Source organism: Battus philenor, unplaced genomic scaffold (assembly GCF_028537555.1).
Source record: "Battus philenor isolate CCGP_79_NKW_IND1 unplaced genomic scaffold, ilBatPhil1.0.hap1 SCAF_7, whole genome shotgun sequence".
NCBI lineage: Eukaryota > Metazoa > Arthropoda > Insecta > Lepidoptera > Papilionidae > Battus > Battus philenor.
In genome coordinates, this window is record NW_027181737.1 from 10,252,148 (window position 1) to 10,277,782 (window position 25,635).

General features: G+C 33.0%; 6 protein-coding genes across 6 annotated transcripts; 3 read left to right on the forward strand and 3 right to left on the reverse strand.

Moving 5' to 3' along the window:
- Positions 1 to 1,220: 1,220 nt before the first annotated feature.
- Positions 1,221 to 7,022, reverse strand: LOC137931057 (RNA-binding motif protein, X-linked-like-3). Its single transcript, XM_068774458.1, has 7 exons — positions 6,984 to 7,022; positions 6,740 to 6,880; positions 6,388 to 6,554; positions 6,154 to 6,190; positions 1,848 to 1,988; positions 1,501 to 1,667; positions 1,221 to 1,281 (listed from the first exon to the last, which is right to left on the reverse strand). Exons 1-7 carry the CDS (start codon positions 6,993 to 6,995, stop codon positions 1,221 to 1,223), a joined length of 726 nt encoding a protein of 241 aa, XP_068630559.1. The 5' UTR covers positions 6,996 to 7,022.
- LOC137931115 (cuticle protein 7-like) lies at positions 2,883 to 4,040 on the forward strand (the record flags this gene model as incomplete). Its single annotated transcript, XM_068774515.1, has 3 exons — positions 2,883 to 3,077; positions 3,669 to 3,835; positions 3,974 to 4,040. Coding segments are annotated over 3 exons (429 nt in total), but the record flags the coding sequence as incomplete, so codon positions are not given.
- Positions 7,023 to 8,344: 1,322 nt separating the features above from the next.
- Positions 8,345 to 9,403, forward strand: LOC137931199 (cuticle protein 7-like). The gene is made up of 3 exons (XM_068774608.1): positions 8,345 to 8,548; positions 8,852 to 9,018; positions 9,337 to 9,403. The coding sequence occupies exons 1-3, from the start codon at positions 8,345 to 8,347 to the stop codon at positions 9,401 to 9,403; spliced, it is 438 nt and encodes a 145-aa protein (XP_068630709.1).
- A 4,787-nt stretch (positions 9,404 to 14,190) lies between these two features.
- Positions 14,191 to 18,965, forward strand: LOC137931200 (uncharacterized). The gene is made up of 7 exons (XM_068774609.1): positions 14,191 to 14,394; positions 14,695 to 14,861; positions 15,185 to 15,238; positions 16,499 to 16,688; positions 17,923 to 18,111; positions 18,253 to 18,419; positions 18,899 to 18,965. The coding sequence occupies exons 1-7, from the start codon at positions 14,191 to 14,193 to the stop codon at positions 18,963 to 18,965; spliced, it is 1,038 nt and encodes a 345-aa protein (XP_068630710.1).
- On the reverse strand, positions 16,256 to 17,161 carry LOC137931073 (cuticle protein 7-like). Its single transcript, XM_068774473.1, has 4 exons — positions 17,128 to 17,161; positions 16,885 to 17,025; positions 16,528 to 16,694; positions 16,256 to 16,345 (listed from the first exon to the last, which is right to left on the reverse strand). The coding sequence occupies exons 1-4, from the start codon at positions 17,137 to 17,139 to the stop codon at positions 16,285 to 16,287; spliced, it is 381 nt and encodes a 126-aa protein (XP_068630574.1). The 5' UTR covers positions 17,140 to 17,161; the 3' UTR covers positions 16,256 to 16,284.
- Positions 18,966 to 23,595: 4,630 nt separating the features above from the next.
- Positions 23,596 to 24,647, reverse strand: LOC137931075 (adult-specific cuticular protein ACP-20-like). The gene is made up of 4 exons (XM_068774475.1): positions 24,636 to 24,647; positions 24,374 to 24,556; positions 24,104 to 24,270; positions 23,596 to 23,659 (listed from the first exon to the last, which is right to left on the reverse strand). The coding sequence occupies exons 1-4, from the start codon at positions 24,645 to 24,647 to the stop codon at positions 23,596 to 23,598; spliced, it is 426 nt and encodes a 141-aa protein (XP_068630576.1).
- Between the last annotated feature and the right edge of the window lie 988 nt (positions 24,648 to 25,635).

Here is a 25,635-nt window from a genome sequence, read left to right on the forward strand (position 1 = left end):
TGTCTATAATGAGGCTTCTGTACGTGATTTGCATTTTCTATTATTCGATTCTACTATGTGTGTATAAGCTACAAAATAGTTTACCGTTCACGCTGAAAGCGAGGAGAACCTTTGCCGAATTTTCAAAAGGCTGGTAAGGCTTCAATACTTTTAATTTTAATTTTGTACTTCTGCTTATATATAAAAATATATGGATTAAATAAGTAATAAAAATAATATCGTTTATTTTAATATGTATGTATGTACATTAAATTTTCAATCCGTTTCGACATTTCATGATTGCCTGCTTTATTTTTCCTTTTTAACCAAGTCCATCTAATGATTGTCTAGGAGAAATGTCCATTTGCGATGAGACCACCATATTTATTTCATATTATGCCCTCGTACATATATTATTTTAAAAATGAAAAGTGAAATTAAGGAAGCAATAAATAAAATACTCAGAGATGTAGTCTCATCTCATACTATCTCTCATCATATTACTGTAAGTCATTGTCCTTGTCTTGCACTGCTCACATCCAGCAACTTCCGGCGACTTTAACTACTAACTACTAGCGACGGTCCATCTAGGGAAGAACCTCGCCTACCGCGTCTGCCAGCTTGTGAACACCACTCGAGAACTTTTTGGCCCCAACAGATATCGCTTACACGAGCGATATGCCCTGCTCACTACTACTTCAGACGAGCAAATTTTCGAATTACGTCGGTAACTTTGATCTTATCCTGACCGAAACTAAGGATTTTCGAGACCTAGTGAAAAATTCATTGGAATTTTTTTATGTATATAGAAATTCATAGTATCATGTAAATGTCAAATAATATCATCTCGCTCGCATTAACACTATAAAGTTTAAACATTTTTCTTATCAATTTATCCATTTTATTTAAAGCTAACTACCGCATTTTTCGCTTGACTCGCACTGCCTTTTAGGGATTTAATTTCATAAAACCCATTATAAGTTTTTTTTTCTGGACAAGTTTTATAACTATAAGAGCTTATTGGTTTTTAACCTTATATTTGTAGATTCGAAAAATATGTCTGACCTCTACTCGGCTAATCTAAATAAGTTTTTGTATTTATTATTCGTTAAGTACATTAATATATGAAAGACAAATAATACATGGTTCTTGGAATACGTATGATGATTAACTAGACACTATTTATACTTTTAACGTTTATTATACAATCTTATAAAAAATTGGTGTTATTGAACGTCGTTTTAATAATGATGATGCTTGGGAACTATATGGTGTGTGCTGTACTTCACATCGGCATGAAAACTGTAAATAATAACGATCAAAAATTATGTTATGAAATCAAAACTGATTCAATTATTTTTTTTAATTAATTAAACAATACAACTTGGTTTAATAGAAATAAACTTTGATCCTAATGATTAAATATTATAACTTTAAAAATAGATAAGATCAATTTCAATCAAATTATTTTGGTTTCAAATGATGCTCTTACGGTAATTATTTTAATTGTCAGGATCTTACCCGCTATGCTTGTCACCGTGATACTCGACGTGTCTGTCGGAACCATCGGGCTGGTGCAGGGAGTAGCCACCCTTCACGGAGTCCCCGTCCCGGTGCTCGTGTTGCGACTTTATGTCGCCCGTGTGATGGTCCTCCACTTTGTATTCGAACTCATACTTAGGGTGTGTCTGGCATAAGAGAACAAAGGCGCTGTTAACATTTTGTAATCCTCCTCCAAGAGGACACTTGAGAATTAACACTAAATTCCGTCAAATATCTGATTCGCCTCTAAGAGTGCGGGGGGGGCAGAAATTCTGGAAATTAGCAGGCGATATTACTTAAAATATTAAATATTCTGAAATACTTACGTAGTAATCGTGATGATGGCCGTGATCGTGGTGTACTTCTTGGTGATGTCCATCGTGACGAGAGATGTGGTTCGATGAATACGCATGTTCATATCCATGAATGTGCACAACCATCATCAAAGCGAAAGTAGCAATAACCGTCTGTAAATTAGAACGTACAATATTACAACAGACACTTTCTTCTTCGTCTTGCTTTCATCCTCAACAAACTCGAATTTTCGGATCATCAACTTATAACTTTTAAAATGATTACCTTAGAAAACATTCTCGTAATTTACTGGCTTAGCCTGTGTGGTATACTGATACCGTATGACAAAAATGTAAGACTTTTATATCGTTTTGCCTATAATGAAAGACCCGTTATTGTTATTGTAACACGTTAGTTAGTAGATTAGCCGTGTCTAATATTTCTCACAAATGTATATTAAGTTGGTTTCTAATTGCCATTGGTCACAAAATCCTAGAAAGATTTGTTTAATTTTGATACCGTACAGAAATCTTAATCGGAATATTTGTAACACTGACATTAGTAGGAAGTTTTCTAAAATAATATACTTTATCAATTTTATGGGGACCATAAAAAGTACGGACCTCCCACTAAGATCGACACAAGATAATGGTATTTCTGAATGAATGAAAATGTTTTATGAAATATTATTCTTATAATATTACCCTGAAATCATGACTAGATTATTTTATGTGTAAAAAAGCAAAGCTCTGTTTAAAACAATTCTTTTAATTTTTTTCTTTACTTTTATTAAAGTCCAAGAAATTTGCTTAATACTTTATAAGCGACAGTTGAGATTGAAATATATCAACCGGTTACAAACTACGTAACAATGTTTTGCAAAAGTAAAAATATTTCTGTGCCCTTACTATAAAAAGAGGGTTACTTGTTTAATCAGGCATCAGCTATCACTTATAACTCAAAATATAATCAACAATTTAATAATGTTCACTAAGGTAAAAAAATGTTAATTTGTTTAAAATATAGAACTATCGTGTTGTTTTTAAAATTAAATCTCTGTGATATTATTACAGGTTGTTGTTGCCGCCGCTATTCTGGCTCTGACAGCTGGACAGTACAACTCTGGTTACGGATACAGGCAAGGGTACGCACAGAACAATATTGTGCTTAGCCACGGTCTGAGCGCCTACAGAAATCCCATTGCCAACGTCCAACGCCAACCCGTATATACCGCTAACTACAACAACAACCAGGATTACTATGTACGTGATTTATTTTAGATTTATTTATTTCTGTAAAATAGCGTGGCAACAGCAATACTTAATATAATTTTCCTGAGTTTCTTATAACAAAGTATAAAATTAAATGACTTTTCCTATAATAGGCGCGCAGCTTTTTTAATCAAAGTTAATAACTGAATTAAAAAAACAGAAAACAATATTAAACAGCTATCATAATAATAATAACACAAGAAACCAACTATTTATTATATGTTTAATAATTTATAGACAACATTTTACACTTTTTGGTCTAAATATAATATGTAGTATGTATAAGATAAGTTTAGTGTAGTACATTGGAATTTTCTAGAGAACATTTTTTGTTAAAAATTACTACATTCACCCCAAAATAGCGATCGACATTTAAATGTAAATTATTTTAAATACATTTAATTATTTACGCTTTGGATTGTAATTTAACCACCTTTAATAGCTTTTTCTAACAGCTGTAAGTAGTCAAGCCTTACATTAAATCATATAATAATGAATTGTTTAAGCAAGTAAGTGTTGTATGTTTCTTAATTATATTGTATAATGTCAAAACATTTTGCACATATTTTGTTACGTTTACAGACGCCAGCTCACTACTCGTTCGAGTACTCCGTAGCCGACCCACACACTGGCGACATCAAGTCGCAGCACGAAAGCCGCGAGGGAGACGCTGTGCAAGGCTCCTACAGCCTCCACGAGGCCGACGGCACTGTCAGGACTGTCCAGTACACCGCCGACGCGCACAACGGGTATGACAATCCTCATGCAGATCATTTATCAATTAAATGTACTCGTAACCGGCCTCTTTAAAAGAGGTGTAAATATTATTTATTGAAACCTCAAAAATTATTTGATTTCATTAACAAATAAAACTGGCCATTTTTCAGGTTCAACGCTGTTGTCCACCGCGAAGGTCACGCTTCACATGCTGTTCCCGTTGCAAATCATTACTAGAATAAAACACCTATTAAATTATAATTATTTCTTCACAGCATAAGTGCATAAAAATATGTTCATGTTAAGCATTTACGTTTAATTTTTCTGTTACTTTGTAAATATTTAAACGATTACAAAATAAATAAATAAATCGGTAACTACCTTTAAGACTTTGCTTTAAATAACTCCAGACTTTTACTTTTTAAAATAATCTAATAAAAATTAGAAGCAACCAATGAAATTTTATTTATAAACTACTTCTATTTTTGTACTAGAAAATGATGACCAATAACACATTTTCGTCATAGTTTTTTAACTTTACTTACAATAGTTTAAATAGCTACCGGTGTTGTCGAATATAATATTACATAAGCACTAATTTTTGATTTTTGGCTAAATTGCATTTTCTCACCTTAACTCTTTTAGTATGGATTGATAGGCATATGCCTGTTTCTGAAAGTTCAATAAAAAATCACGCAATATCATGTTAGAAAGCATCTGCTTCTAAATTGTTGTAATGCTGTGTAAACCAAAGGAAAGTATTCTGAGAAGTTTGGCCAAAAAACGAGTAATCTGTGATAATATAATATTAAAATCCTAGAACGAATTAAATCTTTTACCTATTACTAACTTTACGCAAAAATCTTAAAAAACTAAAAATCATAAAATGTCCAAAATATACTTTTATCTATAGTAAACAAACAGAGCGAATCAATATAAATTCTATAAACGTTTTGATTTCATTAATTTACATAACTCTGAAGTTTATTTTCTTATAAAAGAGGAGTAAAATTCTGTACTAAGAATCAGTGGAAATGAGTCTATTTTTCGTAATAAAAAGTAGATTTTAGTTTAATGAAATGTAACAAACTAAGGAAAAACTTCCTTGTATTTTCTATGACAAATATAGACAGATTTTGTCAAAGTTTATTTACATTTAACATAGGTGCCATTTTTATTTACTTTTTTCCATATTCTTAGTATTGAAATTGTGCCATTGCTTTAAAAGTTTCAGGACTTCTGATAGAAAAAAAAAACCCATGAGTAGTTCTGGCAGCCGTCTTTTAATATTAACCTGATAGCTTAAAGAATTGTGAAGATATCAAAACAGGTGGTAATCTGAAGGTGTGAGGTCGGGGCTTAATGGCGGTTGCATTTTCACTTTCCAGCTCAACTCTCAAGTTTTGCTAAATGGCTAAAAATTTTGAAGGGAAATCACACAACTTCTATTAATTAATTTCGGCGGCTCTCTCCCAACTCTTTACTTTAATCTCATCAGTTCTTCGCAGAAGAGATCTATATTGATGGTTCAGCCTGGTAGTAAAAACACATAATAATCACTGCCATAACAGACACAGCATTATCCGATTGCGAATAAATGCGGGTTTTGCCGCAATCTCGGAAGTTTGACCGATCTTCGACTACGACCTTTTTAGCATGTTCTTGCCCTAAATGATCTACTTATTACCAACAGTGAGCAATCACTTCAAAACCGGATCAGTTTCATTACGCCTCAATAAGGTTTTACAAATGAGTTCACAGTTTATTAGGTTTCTTTCAGTGAGGTCATGTGGCCCACCCATATATGCACATCATTTCTTAAAGCAAAAGGTTCATAATTCGTAATATGTATTAAATATAGTCGCATTAACATAGTAGCATATAATTTTTATATAATGGAGTATTTGAAGCGTTCATGGATAGCTTAAATAATGAGGTTTTTTTAGTGAAAACTATATAACTTTTTTAACTTAATTTAAACGGATTGGACAATTAATGTTACAGTTTTACTACTTTTATATTAAATTAAATTTTAACTAAATTAAGCGCACAGTATCGTGTTCATTCTAAAGAAGACAGTTTTGTTATTCCAAAACTGGTTATTATACTGTTTGATTTAAATTGTTGATGTCTTGAAATAAATATATTCGTGATGTTGCACTTCAATTCTTACAGTGAATTTTTGCATACTTTTAAAGATATTATCTTCGTACTTCCGTCACAGCATGCAAACACCCGATTTTATGATTGTGTGGAAGAAAAAGAAAGGTTCACAATATTTAAAATTTATTGTACAATGTAACACAAAATATTAAAAGAAATTGTTTCAATAATGGTGATGCTTGGGAACTATATGGTGCGTGCTGTACTTCACATCGGCATGAAAACTGTAAACAGTAACAATAAAATTAGTTTAACGAAAGAAAAATTATTTATACTAAAATTTTCTAATATATAAAATAGCAAAATAAAAATACTTGATTAAAATTTGCTGTTAGGATTAAAATAGCCCATAACTTTAATGCAGATTACTAGTTTTACAATAACATTTCTAAGATTGTTAATATATATTGATTGATCTTACCCGCTATGTTTGTCACCGTGATACTCGACGTGCCTGACGGAACCATCGGGCTGGTGCAGGGAGTAGCCACCCTTCACGGAGTCACCGTCCCGGTGCTCGTGTTGCGACTTTATGTCGCCCGTGTGATGGTCCTCCACTTTGTATTCGAACTCATACTTAGGGTGTGTCTGATAGAATACAACAAATATATTATCGTATTATTTTATCTATAACTTTAAAAGCTAAGCTTTAATCGTCTGGTTCGCTTCCACGAGGAAAGGCGAGTTGTTACGGAAATTGACAGCCAATATTTAAAATGTTTGAATTGGTGCCTTTTTTAAAATAGAAAAAAGATAATAACAATTATACTTACGTAATAATCGTGATGATGGCCATGATCGTGGTGTACTTCTTGGTGATGTCCATCGTGACGAGAGATGTGGTTCGATGAATACGCATGTTCATATCCATGAATGTGCGCAACCATCATCAAAGCGAAAGCAACAATTACCATCTGTAAATTACAACGTACAATATTACAACAGACACTTGTCTTGCTTTATTTTTAAATAAACTCCAATTTTCAGATTGTCAACATATCATATGAAAATTCATACCTTTGAAAACATTCTCGTAATTTACTGGGCTAACCTGTATGGTATACTGATACCTTATAAAAAAAATGCAAGACTTTTATATAGTTCTGCCTATAATGAAACACCAGTAATTGGTATTGTTACACGATACTATAGATTAGCCGTAACAAATTGTTTTAATAAAACTCGTGATTTTTGGTACTTTCATTTTTCCGATAGCAGCAAAGTTCTTTATGAAAATGTAACTAAATTTTAATTAGAAATGACTATTAAATAATGACATAAATCAAAATTATTCTTATATCATTAATTGTTAAATTTTTGGTATGGATTGTCGAGAAGATTATTTGTGATATAAGTGATTGCGTACGAAATTTTCATATTTATTTTTAAATCGTATCACAAAGGGTTTTTGTGTTTGCTAATCCATTTTAACAAATTTCTAAAACATTATTCAAAAATTTCAACAAATTCTGTCAAAGATTCTTATAGCACAAAATAAACATCGTCAATCACATTTTAACATTTATTTCCCTTCAAATGGAAGAAAAAGAAACATAGTTTGGAAAAATACATTACATGTGTAAAACAAATAAGTTTTCTTTTTAGTCACTAGCCCATATTATACATATGATTATAGAGAGCTATTGGTTGCAGGCGTAAAAGCTTTAATAGGGCGAATGTACATATAGCTGTCAATTAAATTGCAGTAAATCGTAACTAAAAATGAAGTGTTTATAAAATTTGGATTGCTACATAGTAATGTTAATTATTGTTTATTGTCAGTCTCAGTTGAATTTTATCTGGCAGACGTTATTGGCCAATTGCCATACAATGCAAAAAAATATTTGTGTAATGTAACTTATGGGCGTAAAAACTTTAAAACTTTTTATTAACAAAAAAACTTTATTTAGTAATCAACCTGTATATGAAAAGTAATATGGTTCTGCAACTTATTGTAGACTAGCGTAGACTAGTGTAGTGTAGTGTATTGTTGCTGAAAATTTGAGACACTGTAAGTTGACCGATTTAAAAAAATTAATATCAATTAATAAAATATCTTTAAGATTCAACTGCGTGAATAGTGTAATAAGCTAATTTAAATCTTTATGCTTTTAAAGTTAACAAAACTGATTTACACTCTTTGTGGCGACAGTTGAGGTTGAATTAAATAAACAACCGGTTATGAATTGAGTAACAATGTTTTGCGAAGTAAATATATTTCAGTGCCCTTTGTATAAAAGGAGAAGTATTTTTAATAAGGTATCAGTTTTCATTTATAACTCAAACAATCAACAATTTAACAATGTTCCCACAGGTAACAGAGAGTCAAACTTGTTTAAGACCTAGTATAATCCAGTCGTTATTTCAATTAAGCCCCTATGCAATTATTACAGCTCGTCGTCGCCGCCGCTGTTCTGGCTCTGGCAGTCGGACAGTACAACGCTGGTTACGGATACAGGCAAGGGTACGCTCAGAACAACATCGTGCTCAACCACGGACTGAGCGCCTACAGAACGCCTGCAGCTATTCTCCAACACCAGCCTGTATATACTGGCAACTACAACAGCAACCAGGATTACTACGTATGTTATTATTAAGTTTCATATATGATACGCATGTGTCTGTATAAGCTTCTCTTATAAAATATCTCACATTTAAGAAGGTAACACGACCAAGGCATGTACTCAAGATTATTCATCATAACATTTCTAATGTACATTATGTTAACATATGTTCAAATATTTATTTATTATCACTATTTATGCTATAGATTACAATACCACTTGTATTTGTAGTCAAGCCGTACTTTAAATTTAAAAAAAATGAATAGTTTAAACAAATGAGGATATTTATTACATCTTGCACATATTTTGTTACGTTTACAGACCCCGGCTCATTACTCGTTCGAGTATTCCGTAGCCGACTCACACACCGGCGATATCAAGTCGCAACACGAGAGCCGCGAGGGAGACGCTGTGCAAGGCTCCTACAGCCTCCATGAGGCTGACGGCACTGTCAGGACTGTCCAGTACACCGCCGACGCGCACAACGGGTATGACAACTCTCATACAGATTGTATAGTAATTGAATACAGTCGTAGTCAGCATTAATAGCATCTTTTTATTCAGTTAACAACAACACTAAAATATAAACTCGTAATAGTGCAGTATAATGGGGCTTAGAGCACTCTTAATAGCGGAAAAGTGCTGTTAGGAACAGAAAAATAATAATTAGTAGTAAGAATAGATTCGTGATTGTCTATTACATAAATTTTGTTCTTTGATAAATGCACTACAAGGGAGTTATTATTAATTTTACATATCTATTTTTATAACATGTATGCTTGATACAAAAAACTTAATTTTTTCAGATTTAATGCTGTCGTACACCGCGAAGGCCACGCTGCACATGCTGTTCCCGTTTCAAATCATTACTAGGATAAAAACACTAAATTATAGTCATTATATTGTGGCTTAAATTACTGTTTATTTGTAGTCAAACCAGGCATTTTAGTTTTTTTTTAAACTGTGTTTATTAATAAGGTAGGCTTTTATAAATTATTACAAAATAAATTTCATAAACCAAAATGTTTGAGATGTATTCTTTATAATTAAAGTAATTGTCTTAACTGACAAAATGTGTTACGTATACCAGAACATGGATTTGTTTAATTAATGCCATATGTTTGTGGCCATTGACTCACTTGAAAAGTAAAATACTAAATATAAAGTCCGTTTTTTTATTTTAAAATATCAGTATCAATTGTGGGCAAACAAATCGAGGTTGATAATCGTGTATTCCCGGAATTTGAAAGGGGTTTGAGTGTGTTCTCTCATTTGAATTTAGTGTAACAGTTTTATCTTTTACACTACACGCAAATGAATGGAGACGCAGGAAACATGTTAAGATGATGAATAGAGGCTGGTTTCTATACGCTTGAACAACTTTTTGATTTTTGGGTGAATACATTTTGTGAACAATATGGCAATCACGTAATAATACTAATTATTTTAAAAGGGTGAAGTAAAATGTAAATGATAGAGCAACAACTGATGGATCTATTGTCTTTCAGTATATACTCAAAATAAACGAAATCTGTGTTGATTTGTAGAGTTGATTAGTGATTGAAAAATTATGTGTTCAAATTTTGTTATGAATAACGTAATTTATATCTGTAATTAATAAATACTTTAAAACCTTTTATTATTTTCTACTTTTAGGAATGAAATAAAGATTTTTTTGATACTCCCAATGTGTCGTTATAGATAGTGACGAGCTTAGCTAAGACACGTTGTAGAGTACTAACGATATGTAATAAAAAATATAATTACGTCTAATATAATTATAATACATATGTATGAAAAAAGTGAATGAGCGCATCGTTATAATAAAGTTTCTATTAGAATGAATTTTTGTATGCACTTGATTGTTGACATAATTGTGCTTGTGATGTATTTGAAGTTATGCTGCTAGCCGATCTGTGCTGGTTCATCGAAATTGAGCCCGTGAAAACATAGGTCCACGGACTAAAAAATTTTATGCCGGCGATCGCACCCCAGTTACAACGAAGACGTACACACGCGGATGTATACCCGTGTAAATGTATAGTGTAGTGAATGAGGTGTAGCGTAAGTAGGACGAAGCGAGGACTACTCGGCGGTCGGTGGAGACACGGGCCTTTCCGGACCGCCCTCGCTTTAACCCGGGTTAGGGGGACGCGGCCACCGTGTCATATGTAAGTGAGTGGTGCATGACGTGCATCGAGACCGCCGGGGCTCGATGTGAGGCGTACATTCTGACTTTGAGACGGGGGAGCGGAATTATTTAAATTCTGCTTTAAGGGCGGCGAGAAGAGACGAGTACTCTGCAATACAGAGAAAGCACTCTGAGGGACCGGAGGCTTTGCGGAGTTTCGCAGCGAGAATGCAGACCTAAAGTCAGAAGACACTTCCGACATTCCAAACGCTGAGCGTAGCGATTTCGTGCGCAGGGGCACAGATTTAAAGGGCAGCAACAGCTGAAATGGAGCTGGGGAAGTCCGAGAACACTTCCGCACTTCCACACGCTGTGCGCAGGAATTCCTTGCACCGGGGTGCAAGGCAGCGAACCGTTCGCAAGACAGCAATACGGGAGGCGGGAAAGTCGAGAGACACATCCGAACGCTCCAAGCGCTGAGCTCGCCACATAAGAGACCGAATCAGGAATGAAAAGATAAGTAAACGAACAAAAGTGCCGGCATAGTGCAGCCGATGGGCTAGTTTGAAAGGTAGCGGGTAAGCCAAAAATCTCATATAACGAAATGCAGATGTGGCCTTAAGATGGGAGATCTGGGATCGGTAAGCGCAGCACATCCGTCCCCAAGGTGGCCCCGCAACCTTAACAAAGTCGTCGGTCGATGGTGATTGCAGGGCGCACATACTGATTACGAAATCGTTTCATTACTTACATACCCTATACCTGGCTTAAATTTAGTAAATCATAAACATTTTAACCGATTATCTTATTATCAAAGCGAATAAGCAATAAGCATCTTTTTTACTTGCTTTGTTCCTAATTAAATTTCAATTATCATGTCGTCAACATATCATTTAAAAACTAATAGCTTGGAAATCATTCTCATAATTTACTGGATTAACCTGTATGGTATACTGATACCTTATGAAAAACGCGCAAGAATTTATATCGTTTTACATATGATGCAAGACTCGTAATTGTCCGTAGTACTTTCATATTTCAGTTGATAGCAAAGTTCTTTATTATTAATATATATTATTATATATGTATGTATGTATATAAATATATTTGAAATCAGAACTTTTTGCCCTAAGATTTATTTTAAAATTTTTCACTTGAATTCTCGTGAAGATTATTGGTGACATCGTTTACGAAATTTGCCTATTTTTTTTTAAACTATGTTTTAAAGGTTTTTTTCTGTTTACTACTGTAATAATTAATAATCTAAAATATTTTTGAACAATTTCAAGCAATAAATTCTATCAAATATACATGTAACACTTAAAATTTATCGCGTCAATTAAATTTTAACAGTTATTTTCTCTCAAATGGAAGAAAGGGAAACAATTTTAGATCTAAGTTACGTGTGTAAAACATGTACCATTTCTTTGAAGTAACTGGTCAGTATCATACATATGATTATACAGAGTGTTTGATAATAGGCGTAAAGACTTTAAAGGGGTGAATGGATAAAGCTATATAGCTGTCAATTAAAATATCGTAAACACTAACAAAAATTAACAATTTTAGAAATAAAGTAATTCAAAATTTGAATTACTATGTATTAAAGTTAATTACACTAATCAACAACAAAAAAAAAACTTTCGGAAAATATCTTGGAAACCAACACTTGTTTTAAAACAAGTAAGACATGCTGATTACAAATATAGAAACCGTTTTTCTCTATCACCCACCGTTGTTGAGATATTTGGCATTGACCATTTACATATGTTTAATATTGTATCAAAGCAAACAACTCGCAGGCAAGTTACAGTAGAGCATATATCGCTGAATAAAGTACTACTTAACATAAATACACATAGTTTAAGATATAATACACTTGTAAAATACATAGGTATAACGTACGAATAACGTTTGAATTTCTTGGCTGTAGACTTGCGTTTGTGCTGACAATTTGGCATGTTGCGCTGAAGCATCCGGCAATAGTCGGCTAACATTGCTGCACTCCATCGGCCTTGATAGCGTGACTCCATCACCGAGATGTCCTGATGGAAACGTTCACCATGTTCATCACTAACAGAACCTAGGTTTTCTGGAAAGAAGTCGAGATGTGAGTCGAGGAGATGAATCTTGAGGGACATGTTACAACCCACTAACTTGTACGCACTAATGCACTTTTGCACAATATTTACATAGTCAGGAGATTTACTATTTCCAAGGAAATTGGCTACAACAGACTTAAATGCCAACCATGCTTTTTTTCAGTTCTGCTGAGTAAATCTTCGAAGTGACTGTCTGCTATGATCTTCCTTTTTTGTGGACCTATGAATATACCTTCTTTCTCTTTCGCATAACTCAACTCTGGAAACTTGTTGCATAGGTACCGAAAAGCATCTGAGTTTTTGTCTAGTGCCTTCACGAAGTTTTCCATGAGCCCCAGCTTTATATGAAGTGGAGGCATAATAACTTTTTCACGGCCAATTCTTATTTATATAGTGGTGCTTCCTATCTCTGCTGTCCCACTCGCAGATAAAGCAGCAGTACTTGGTGTACCCTGTCTGCGTTCCCATGAGAATAGTGATCACTTTTAAATCACCACATATATTCCAAATGTAATCGCGATAGCAAATTTTTTCAAGAAGTAGCGACATGGTTTCGTACGTCTCTTTTAGATGAGTAGAATAAACAACCGGTACTAATGCATACATGTTTCCATTGTGTAATAATACAGCCTTCAAACTTGCCTTGGAGGAATCAATAAATAGACGCCATGCTTCAGTCTTATGTTCTACACCGAGGCTTGACATAAGACCTTGGATGTCAGTGCAGTAGCACATATTGTCACTCATTGCAAAGAACTGCACGAGTTCTTTGTGTCTATGTCGAAATTGTGAAGTTCTTGTACCTGGTGATAGCAAATTAAACAGGTGAACCTAGCAGTTCAGCTTGACCAATAAGGGATTAAAAAATGTATGTTTACGTTAATATCTTAAAAACCTGACGTGATAGAGAAAAACGGTTTTCAGATTTGTAATCAGCGTGAAAAACTACTTTAGAAAATATAATCATCAAACAAGATATTTTTGGGTTGTTATTCAGTGTTATTGTTAAGTCTTCTTCGATTTTGAACAACCCGATATTTTCATTGATATTTTGTGAACATTGTAAGTATTTGTACCGAATTATACTAAATAAAAAGCAGTGGCTAAAATATATTTAAGCTATAATTACGTGAATAGTAATTAGCGCATTTAAATCGCTTTTAAAATTAACAAAATTGATTTATTCTCTTTGTAGCGACAGTTGAGGTTGAATTAAATAAACGACCGGTTATGAATTAAGTAACAACGTTTTGCGGAGTAAATATATTTCAGTGCCCTCTGTATAAAAGGAGAAGTATTTTTAATAAGGTATCAGTTTTCATTTATAACTCAAACAATCAACAATTTAACAATGTTCACACAGGTAAAAGAGGGTCTAACTTGTTTAAGACCTAGTATAATCCAGTCGTTATTTGAATTAAGCCCCTATGCTATTATCACAGTTCGTCGTCGCCGCCGCTGTTCTGGCTCTGGCAGTCGGACAGTACAACGCTGGTTACGGATACAGGCAAGGGTACGCGCAGAACAACATCGTGCTCAACCACGGACTGAGCGCCTACAGAACGCCTGCAGCTATTCTCCAACACCAGCCTGTATATACTGGCAACTACAACAGCAACCAGGATTACTACGTATGTTATTACTAAGTTTCATATATAACACGTGTGTCTGTGTAAGATTCTCTTATAAAAGATTTCACATTTAAGAAGGTAATACGACCAAGCTACGTGCTCAAGATTATTCATTATAACATTTCTAATGTACATTATGTTAATAATTGTTCAAGATTTATTTATTTTCACTGTTTATGTTATAGATTACAACACCACTTCTATTAGTAGTCAAGCGGTACTTTAAATAAAAAAATAATGAATAGTTTAAACAAGTGAGGATATTTATTACATCTTGCACATATTTTGTTACATTTACAGACTCCTGCTCACTACTCGTTCGAGTATTCCGTAGCCGACTCACACACCGGCGATATCAAGTCGCAACACGAGAGCCGCGAGGGAGACGCGGTGCAAGGTTCCTACAGCCTCCACGAGGCTGACGGCACTGTCAGGACTGTCCAGTACACCGCCGACGCACACAACGGGTATGACAACTCTCATACAGATTATATAGTAATTAAATACAGTCGTAGTCCGCATTAAGAGCATCTTTTTATTCAGTTAACAACAACACTAAAATATAAACTCGTGAATCAGAAAATAGTGCAGTATAATGAGGCTTTAGCAACATTCGAAATAGCGAAAAAGTGCCGATAGGCTAAAAGATTAGTGATACTCGTTTTAATTATATAATTCTTCGTAATAAATTTTGTTCTTTAATGAATGCACTACAAGGAAGTTAATGTAAGTTTTACATATCTAATTTTGTTAAATATGTATTCTTGATACCGAAACTTCATTTTTTCAGATTCAATGCTGTCGTGCACCGAGAAGGCCACGCTACACATGCTGTTCCCGTTTCAAATCATTACTAGGATAAAAACACTAAATTATAGTCTTTCTGTTGTGGCTTAAATTATTGTTTATTTATATTCAAATGAGGCACTCAAGTTTCTTTTTTTGGACTGAGTATGTTGATAACGTAGGCTTAAATAAATTATTACAAAATAAATTACATACAAAATTTTCGATATGTATTAATTTTAATTAAATTATATTTTTTTTTTACTAAATATGTTATGTTGACAAGGACATGGATCTGTTTTATTTATGCAATCTCTGTGATTACTGAATCATTTGAAATAAAAATACTTAATATAAACACTGACTTTTTTAAATTTAAAAATATCAGTACCAATTGCAGTGGCTGATATTCGTGTACTCTCGCCTCTCATTTGTTTATAGTATAATAAAACCGTTACACTACACAGAAATGAATGGAGGCGCGGGACACAATGTCAAAATATTGCGTCTGTGTTGTAAATAGAGCTTGGTTCTTAAAAGCTTGAACAGATTTTTGATTTGTTGATAAATAAATTTTGTCTGACTTTAAAATTGAACTAAAACTGATGAGTGTACACACCGTTTATAAGATCTGTTCATTACTTCCACTATACCTGACTTAAATTTGGTAGAAGATTAAAGTGGCGGAAAATCATTGTATTTGAGCCTACTGAATTGTACTATTCGAAGCTTTAATGTGACCGGCGTAAATAAAATGATTTTGCGTAGCTGCGCAGAATGTCATGTTCGTTCCAGAGAAGACAGTTTCACAAAACAAAATAGTTTAACTGTTTTGTTTGATTTTATTTCTTGATATCTTGTAATAAATATCTTGTAATATTTTATACATGTCGAATTTTACTTCTTACAGAATTGCATTACGTTAAATATTGTAAAAAGTAAATTTTACACAGTTTTAAATGATATTATCATTGTATTTCCATCACAACCGGCAAACACTAGGTTTTCATTTTGTTTGTGAACAAAAAATAACAGTTCTCAAAATATTAAAATTTATTGCACAATGTAAAAGAAAATATGAAACAAGCTTTAAAATAAATTGTTTCAATAATGGTGATGCTTGGGAACTATATGGTGCGTGCTGTACTTCACATCGGCATGAAAACTGTAAACAATAACAATAAAATGAATTCAATGAACAAATTATTTGTATCAAATTGAAACAGGTAGTATTTATTCGAAAACCTTCAAATAATACATTTAGAGTATAAAATAATTCATAATTCATATTATGATGGTTTTGTAATATTATATTTAGAATTATTGTAAGATATATTATGATCTTACCCGCTATGTTTATCACCATGATACTCGACGTGCCTGACGGAACCATCGGGCTGGTGCAGGGAGTAGCCACCCTTCACGGAGTCACCGTCCCGGTGCTCGTGTTGCGACTTTATGTCGCCCGTGTGATGGTCCTCCACTTTGTATTCAAACTCATACTTGGGGTGTGTCTGATAGATTACAACAAATATATTATCGTATTATTCTATCTAAAACTTTAAAAGCAATTGGCTTTAATCGTCTGGTTCGCTTCCACCAAGAAAAGGCGAGTTGTTACAGAAATTGACAGCCAATATTTAAATTGTTTGTATTGGTGCCTTTCAAAAATAGAAAAAAAAAAGTAATAACAGTTATACTTACGTAATAATCGTGATGATGGCCATGATCGTGGTGTACTTCTTGGTGATGTCCATCGTGACGAGAGATGTGGTTCGATGAATACGCATGTTCATATCCATGAATGTGCGCAACCATCATCAAAGCGAAAGCAACAATTACCATCTGTAAATTACAACGTACAATATTACCACGGACACTTGTCTTTCTTTGTTACTAAATAAACTCTAATTTTTAGATCGTCAACATGTCATTTAAAATGATTACCTTTGAGAACATTCTCGTAATTAACTGGATTAACCTGTATTGTATACTGATACCTTATGAAAAAAATGCAAGACTTTTATATCGTTCGGAAACACCAGTAATTGTTATTGTAACACGATACTAGATTAGCCGTATCTAATTTTTCTCACAAAAATTCGTGACTAAAGGTAGTTACAAACTTCCGTTGGTAACAGAATTTCTTAAGAAATTTGTTTATGTACAAAAATCATCATCAGAGTCCTTGTAGAATTTAAAAAAAATCGGAATTATACTAGTTTATTATGACTTTTCTACGTTTTACCACAAAAAGTTTTTTACGCAAACTTTGCAATATTTTAATTTTTGTACAAGTTTATACGTTTTGTGTAAATTTGAATAAGCAAACTTAGGTATTTTTCTGCAAAAAAGAAAAAAGGAATGCAGTTTTATACCTTTAGCCAATAAAGAAAATATTATAAACATTTTTGGGGTTCTAACTAGGTTACATGGTTACATACATAAGGTAACGCTCCGCTTAAAGTAAAAATATCGTTTATTCCGAAATCTCTTCAAAGCGACAGTTGAGGTTGAATTAAATAATTAACCGGTTAATAATTACGTAAAAAAGTTTTGCTAAGAAAATGTCTTTCAGCGCCCTTAGTATAAAAGGAGAAGTAATTGTTTAATAAGGCACCAGTTTTCACTTGTAATTCAAACAATAAACAATTTCATTATGTTCGCCAAGGTAGAAAAGGTTTCATTTATTTAAATTAATTTAGTTGATATTCAAATTAAGACCATGTGATATTGTCTTAGGTCGTTGTTACCACTGTTGTCCTGGCTGTGGCGGCTGGACAGTACCACGCCGGGTACGGATACAGGCAAGGGTACGCACAGAACAACATCGTGCTCAACCACGGACTGAGCGCCTACAGAGCGCCCACAGCTATTCTCCAACACCAGCCTGTGTATACTGGCAACTACAACAGCAACCAGGATTATTACGTATGTTATTATTAAGTTATAGAGATAACACATATTCGTTTGTATGGATTATTAGTGTTCATCCTGTAATTGAAAATCATATAACTAATGAACAGTTTAAGCAAGTATGATATTTATTATTTACTTTTATTACGCTTACAGACCCCAGCTCATTATTCATTCGAGTACTCCGTAGCCGACCCACACACCGGCGATATCAAGTCGCAGCACGAGAGCCGCGAGGGAGACGCGGTGCAAGGCTCTTACAGCCTCCACGAGGCCGACGGCACTGTCAGGACTGTCCAGTACACCGCCGACGCGCACAACGGGTATGACAGTACTAGTATCACTTATCTTCGAAACCATAAAATTTAAATACTTTTGCCAAACAACGGTTAGTTACACATAGATTTAACAAAACTCTACCCACAACGGCGCTTCAGAGGGCTTACATTTAGTTCGCAACCCGGGTTAAAATAGCTAATATAAAATAAAGTATCAAGATATACTGGAACTTTAATACGCTTTGTCTAAGTATCTGTTTATTTTTATTTCTTATGGGGACTATGTAGCTTAAATATACCTGTAGAAAACGTCAAAATAAAAATAATTGCAACGATAGTTCAAAATTAGAACTGGAACTGCATTGTCACATATATTGTGATCGTCTTTATATAAGTTATAAATTATTTTTACCATTAATATAAATAAAATAGTTAGCGTGCTAAATATTATATTACAACGGGTTAACATAAATAAAGTATGCATTTTTGTGGATGATATATTTATGCTACAATTTTTTTTTCAGGTTCAACGCCGTAGTGCACCGCGAAGGTCACGCTTCTCATGCTGTTCCTGTTGCAAATCATTACTAGAATAAAAATACTCAATAAATTATATTGTTGCTAAGTTAGTGTATACGGATATGTATTTATGTCAATCACGTGCATTTATGTTTTTCTTTTTTGTAATTCTCGTCTGTTAAATTGGTGAAATTTTTAATGATTATCAAATAAATTACATAATTCAAAAAATTTAAAGAGGTTATTGCGAAGTTCGATTTATTTTAATGTTTTATTTTACATCATCATCATTTTAGCCATAAGACATCCAGTGCTGGACATTTGCCTCCTCCGTTGATTTCTAATAAGACCGGTTGAAGAGGGCCGCTTTTAGCGTCTTCTATCGAACTTGAAAAGGTCGTCTGTTCACATTGCGCCTGCCCGTTCCAGGTCTCCGCTCCAGGTTTATACTTAATTGTAGACATGTCATATAATCGCGGGTGTTCGTTTTCTTTATAACACATAAATCCTTCGGTACTGATCAAAAAAATTATGAAAAATCAATTCCTGCTCTATACTCTGTTTGCACTTGTCACCTAGTGATAGTAATTTACACGATTATTAATCCCAATAATTTCACTATCCATACCGCCTACCATTAGTTTATAATATGATACATTTATCTTCTTGCTTAAGAGATGCATCAAGTTCAGTCAGATTAATTTGTATGAATTATAGTAGATTAGAAATTTTATAAGAAGGCTTACCTTAGTACCGTGGTGTTTAGTTTTAAAATATAGACACTTCATGTAGCTAAATGCTCTGGCCGAAAAATTCAGATTAATCAGGAAAAAATCAAGAAAAAATATGAAAAGACATGATTTAGAGCAAAAACATTCATCATAGTCACCCGAAGGACGCCCACTGTTGGACATACGCAATATTAAGCAGACATCAGATTAATCAAATGTAACTAATTTTTATATTTTGTCTTATTAAATGTCAACATTGTTCTGTACATACGTAAATAATTAAAGAATTTTTGAAACTATACAGTGTAAGAAAGATCCTATATAGTGTCCGTTAAGTGATATAGGGTTGATTTTGCTACTTTGGTACTAATGTTTCGTGTCATCATTTTTTTGGAGCACAGAGAGTTGTATGAAAATGACCGATAGAGTTACTATTAATAGCTTGATAAACTTGCCCAAATGTTATGTATGTCCTTTGTATTTATTCTCGTCATACACTAGTTGTGATAACTGTCCCATACTGTATTTTGGTTGTATTTTGTTTTTCTACCCTATAAGTAAGTAAATGTATAAGTAAATCGGTGTATTTTTGTTTTTATTTTAATTTTATGTTTGTCTATGGACTGGCGTTTTGTTTGTCAACAAAACCGTAGATCGAATTTTATCTTTAGCGATCAATGTCAATCCGCAAAAGGACTACAATGTCATTTTTTTGCATATTTCTTGTTTATTCAACTACAAAAAGAATAATAATTTAAACCTAAGAGCTAAAACATATGACATTGTTTAAAGGCGAGTTGTTTGAGTTATAAATAAGTTATTTGACAGGTGACTATTCTTTTTTGTAAGATGCCGTCAAGTAAAATACTTCTTCAGCACGTCGACTGTGTGGGTCACAAAGTGATCCTTCCCATCCTGGACATAATTTCACCAATTATTTTCCATATCCTTAATTTCTCTATCACTAGCAGAACCTTCCCAATAGTTTGAAGAAATGCTCAAATCACTCCCATTCCTTAAAGTCTAACCCGTCTACCCTGTCGGACTTTCAAACTATATCAATTCTGCCATTTCTATCCAAGGTCTTGGAATGTTTAATCCATACTCAACTTTGTAAATTCCTGTCTAAAAATATTCTCCTTAATCCCATTCAATCCGGCTTTCGACCAGGTCACAGCACTACCAATACTCTAGTTAATATTACAGATGACATCATACAAAGCTTTATATACAAAGCAATATAAGCTTTAGACATGGCTCAAAATTACCAGCGAAACCTTAAAAAAACAAAGGCTGCAACATAAGTAGAACGTTTCATTTACTAGTAATTAAAACCCTACTTACATTTTGATACAAAAAAATACAATTTTGTTTACATAATTCAACCTCGATATGAAAGCGGAGGTCAATTATGTAATTTTAAGATATTCATAGGTTATTAACACGAGTGACATAACATTTTGTTTATAATTTTTTTTAAAACAGTTTTACTCCTTTTTATGATTATATTGTTAATGTTGTGTGTAATATTACTAATTTAGATTCGTAATCGTATATGGTTTAACGTAAAATAATAGAATTTGAATTTAAAGTATTACCTTACTACAACTCATTAAACGGTAGGCGATTTTTACTAATAAAAAAGGAAATCCTTTTTTATACAGGGTAATTAGTTATAAATATAAAAGTTTCAAAGGAGTGTCTAAAAAGCTCGTTTACTTTTAATCATCGTGTGGTACACATTCTCCAATTATAAAGATTTTCAAACATATTAAATAACATTAACATAGCAACAAAAAACGGTTTCAAAATTCAAATTACTACATATTAAAATTGACTATTGCCAGAAGTTATTGGCCTTTCGCATTCTAATAGAAATATGTCATATTGATCACATAGGGATAGGCGTAAAAGTTTTATAGCTTTTTTCTGACACATAAGCCTTGTTCACCCTTTTAATGCCTGTGTACCCAAAATCAATCACCCTATATACCTTATAGGTTTCACACTAGTTACCCTAAAATATTCGTCAAAACTATCATTCACTACTATGAGACACATAAAATAAATTAAATATTAAGCTTATATTTGAATAAATTAACTTAATATATAATATTATTGGTATTGAACGATGGTGAAGTACTTAGATTTGGCATTGTAGGTCGCGGGTTCGATTCACGGAAAACAGTCTTATATATAATTCACACTTGCGCATTAATTATATAAAATTGCCACCGCCTACAATCAAGTTTCCAGAGGACAGGCAACAGCGTTCTCTGGGTACCGTAATACCACTCTGCGACCATCAACCCACCTGCCAAGCGTGGCGATTATGGTATAACCCTTCATATATGTCTTTGGAAGAGACCTATACCTTGCAGTGGAAAGCGGAAGGCAGACTAGACTTATCAGAGATAGACTGTTATGTTGATCCTAGCGTGAATTGAGTTTGGATTAGCGGTGTTGTACAAACGGACCTTGTTTTTTTAACAATGATACTGTCACTGCACAAAGCTACATAGGTAAAGTCATCAAGCATCATCCTCTTTATGTTTACGAGGTGATTGATATTTTTATCCTGTTTCATAATTAGTATTACTACTCATTAAAATTAATTATTCGTAACTGTCTCTGTAGATTTATTGGCTAAATAAATTGCCTGTTGCATGCAATAGAAAATAATGTGACCTTATTTTAAGATGTTTGGAAAAATATGTAAAAGACAAAAAACGTATTTCTGACGTGCTGTGAGTGGCACATTTATCTCTTAAAAGTTTTTACCCTTATGACCAATCATTCTTTATACTCATTTACACATTAACCTAATTGAGAATAACATCGATTCTAAATTCGATTCTGATTTAAATATTATTATAAACTTCATTTTGACAATCACATAACACAAGATTGTTTCGCAGGTACAAGTATTTGGAGCATGTTACGTATTCATATTTTGCAAATATAATAGGCCGAAGATAACCAGTTTGTGGTTTAAAAGTATACAACAAATTAAATGCTTATGTAACCGTTAAAAGTTTTGCTTTTAAACATTATACTTACTAAAAACTATGAATATATAAGGAATCAAATATATTAATTTAGCTTACTAAATAACTTTGACAATGAACTATTCTGATTTATTTTCTAAATATTGATAATTTCCGTTATTAATCACTATAAATCACCCAACAATTATATTTCAAAAACGCAATATTTGTTTATGTGATTTATATACAAAAAACAATAACAAATGCCTCTCCTCACTCTTGCCGCATTATAGGCAAAAGGCGCTTAGCTAAGTTACACACAGAATTAAAATAAATATTTTTATAGCATATTTCATTTACTGGATAGTGATAAAATTTTAAACATGAAATTTTTTAACATGAAAACTAAATAGTTGTTTCTTTAAAATAACAAATAATACACAAACGTCATCGATACACGGATTAAAACATGCTTTCGACTAAAATGTTATGACGTATTACAAATAATTTATTACGTTTGTTGAAAGATTTCGTAAGCGTGTGCTCTTAATTAATTGATTAGTTCTTTGATTTTGCATTCATATTTCGATCATGTAGTCATAAAATTACTATATGCGGATTTCCTTGATTGTACAACCGAAACATTCTTCTACTTTTTAAAATTTATGTTTAGAAATTATATTCATTTTAAAATTTGAAATAATAGTTCAGTTTTAACTAATATAATGCTAATTTGTTCATAAACTATATTATTTAAACTGTTTTGAACATTTTTTTGTCCAATTGTTATGTAATTTCTCAATTTAATCACTTTTGGTAGTTACACATGACATTAAAACCAAATTACTTGTATTGAAACGTTTATTTGTTTTTAAAAAACAACGTATTATAAACATATAAAAAATCTTTTTTTATACAATTAAAAACAATGGAATAACAAATAGGAACATATTTGAATTTGTACACATCTTCGAGATCTGTCAGTTAATGATGGTGGTGATGTTCGGGAACTATGTGGTGTGTGCTGTGCTTCACGTCGGCGTGGAAACTGTAATAAAATAATTATTGTAGCTATGTATATTTTAATTTAACTAGACATTGACTATGATTTCAAATATTTATTTAGTAGTAGGTATTAATATTAAATATATCGATATAGTAATGTTTGAACGGTCTCAAATAAACACATTAGACAATATACCTATTATATAAACGTTATTCTATTGAAAATTTCTTACATGTTAAACGCAAAGACATTTTTTTCTTCAGTTTTGCCCCGCCTAATTTTTCAAAAATATTCTTAACGTTATACAGAGCTATCTTGTAGACAGCTTTGTGAACTATGTGAGATACTACTTTACGGAGATTTCAATTATTGCTGATTTTAATTTTATTTAAAGATTATTTAGTGGTTTCGTAACTGTCAATTCATAACATACTTCAATAAACTTGAATATACATTAAATTTATTTCATTTATAATTAATATTTACCCGCTATGCTTATCTCCGTGGTATTCGACAACTCTTACGGAACCGTCGGGCTCATGAAGACTGTACACACCCTTGACAACATCTCCATCGCGATACTCATGCTGAGATTTCTTATCACCAGTATGGGGATCCACTACCTTGTAATCGAACTCGTATTTAGGATGTGCCTGAAAATAAATATTCCTTCATTTGTACCGAATATTTTTCACTAGATAATTATTATTTTAATTTAATTTAAAATTCGGTGTAGTGTATATATTTTGTTTATACATAGTAGTCGACGTGTCCGTGGTCGTGGCCGTGTCCATGTCCTTCGCCATGACCATGCTCATGACCGCCCACATGCACGACATGAGCGGGCCCATCGTGCCGCGAGATGTGCTGCGACGAGAACGCATGGCCATGTTCGTGGGTGGCAACCACTACTGCAACAACAGCCGCGATGCACAGAACCTGAAAGTTCACCTTTTTCATTAAATGAACACTTTATTTTTTTTACACCTCAACTAAGGATAACACTGATTATATATACCTTAGAAATCATTTTTAGGTTTATGTTGATGTTTCTAAGAACGACACTTAACTGATACGTACTGTCAACAGATCACCTCTTTTATATTGATAACTAAAGTAACAAGCCAAGGTGATGTTGATTTCACTCTATACTACTTACAGTTCAAATTATTCGATAATAGCTGTTGTTTGCGTTTGGTTTTTGTAACTAATTTCGTAAAACCGTTTGCTTGACGTAGCTACTACATTCGTCAATGTGGCAGTAGCGCCGCGAACAATAATTACTTACAGTTGTGTTCTTGCGCAGTAAATGACACAAAGAACAAAGTTAATTGAACATTCACAAACGATATACCAATAAGCCTAGTTTGCTTATAGGACCGGCTTTCTAAATACAAAGTATAATTATGCAAGTTTTCAATTATTATGAATATAATATTAAAAAAAGGCGTTGCGTGTGTTGAAGTTACTTTTCGCCTATTATTATTATCACCTTTTCAGCCGTTGGGCATCCACTGTTGGACATAAGCTTCTCTCTTAGATTTCCAATAAGACCGTACAGAAACGACCCGCATCCAGTAATTAGAGATGACCTTAAAATATCATCTGTCGATCATGTGTTTGCCCACAACTCTATACTGTGTACAAATCCTATAATGCGCCTCCTTTGGTTGAAAACTTATAAAAATCAATAGGGCAATTGTCGCTTCGAATAGAATTTCTTAATCTAAACACGTAATATCTGCCAATACCGTTTAAAGATTTTGTGTAGTAAGACAATGGTTACAAAACATACTAACAGATTAAATGTTGTAATATATAAATATTTTTTCGACATAGTTACATATATAAAAGTTGTACACATACATAATTTTATATTAAATAACATACTTAAATCGACTCCTCTTACTAAGTAGCTGTTACATAAAAAGGGGATAAAAACTTTAATCGTTGTTTACTTCAACCGTAAAACCATTACCAACTAATAGTGCCCAAAGGCCAATACAGTGTTGTGACCT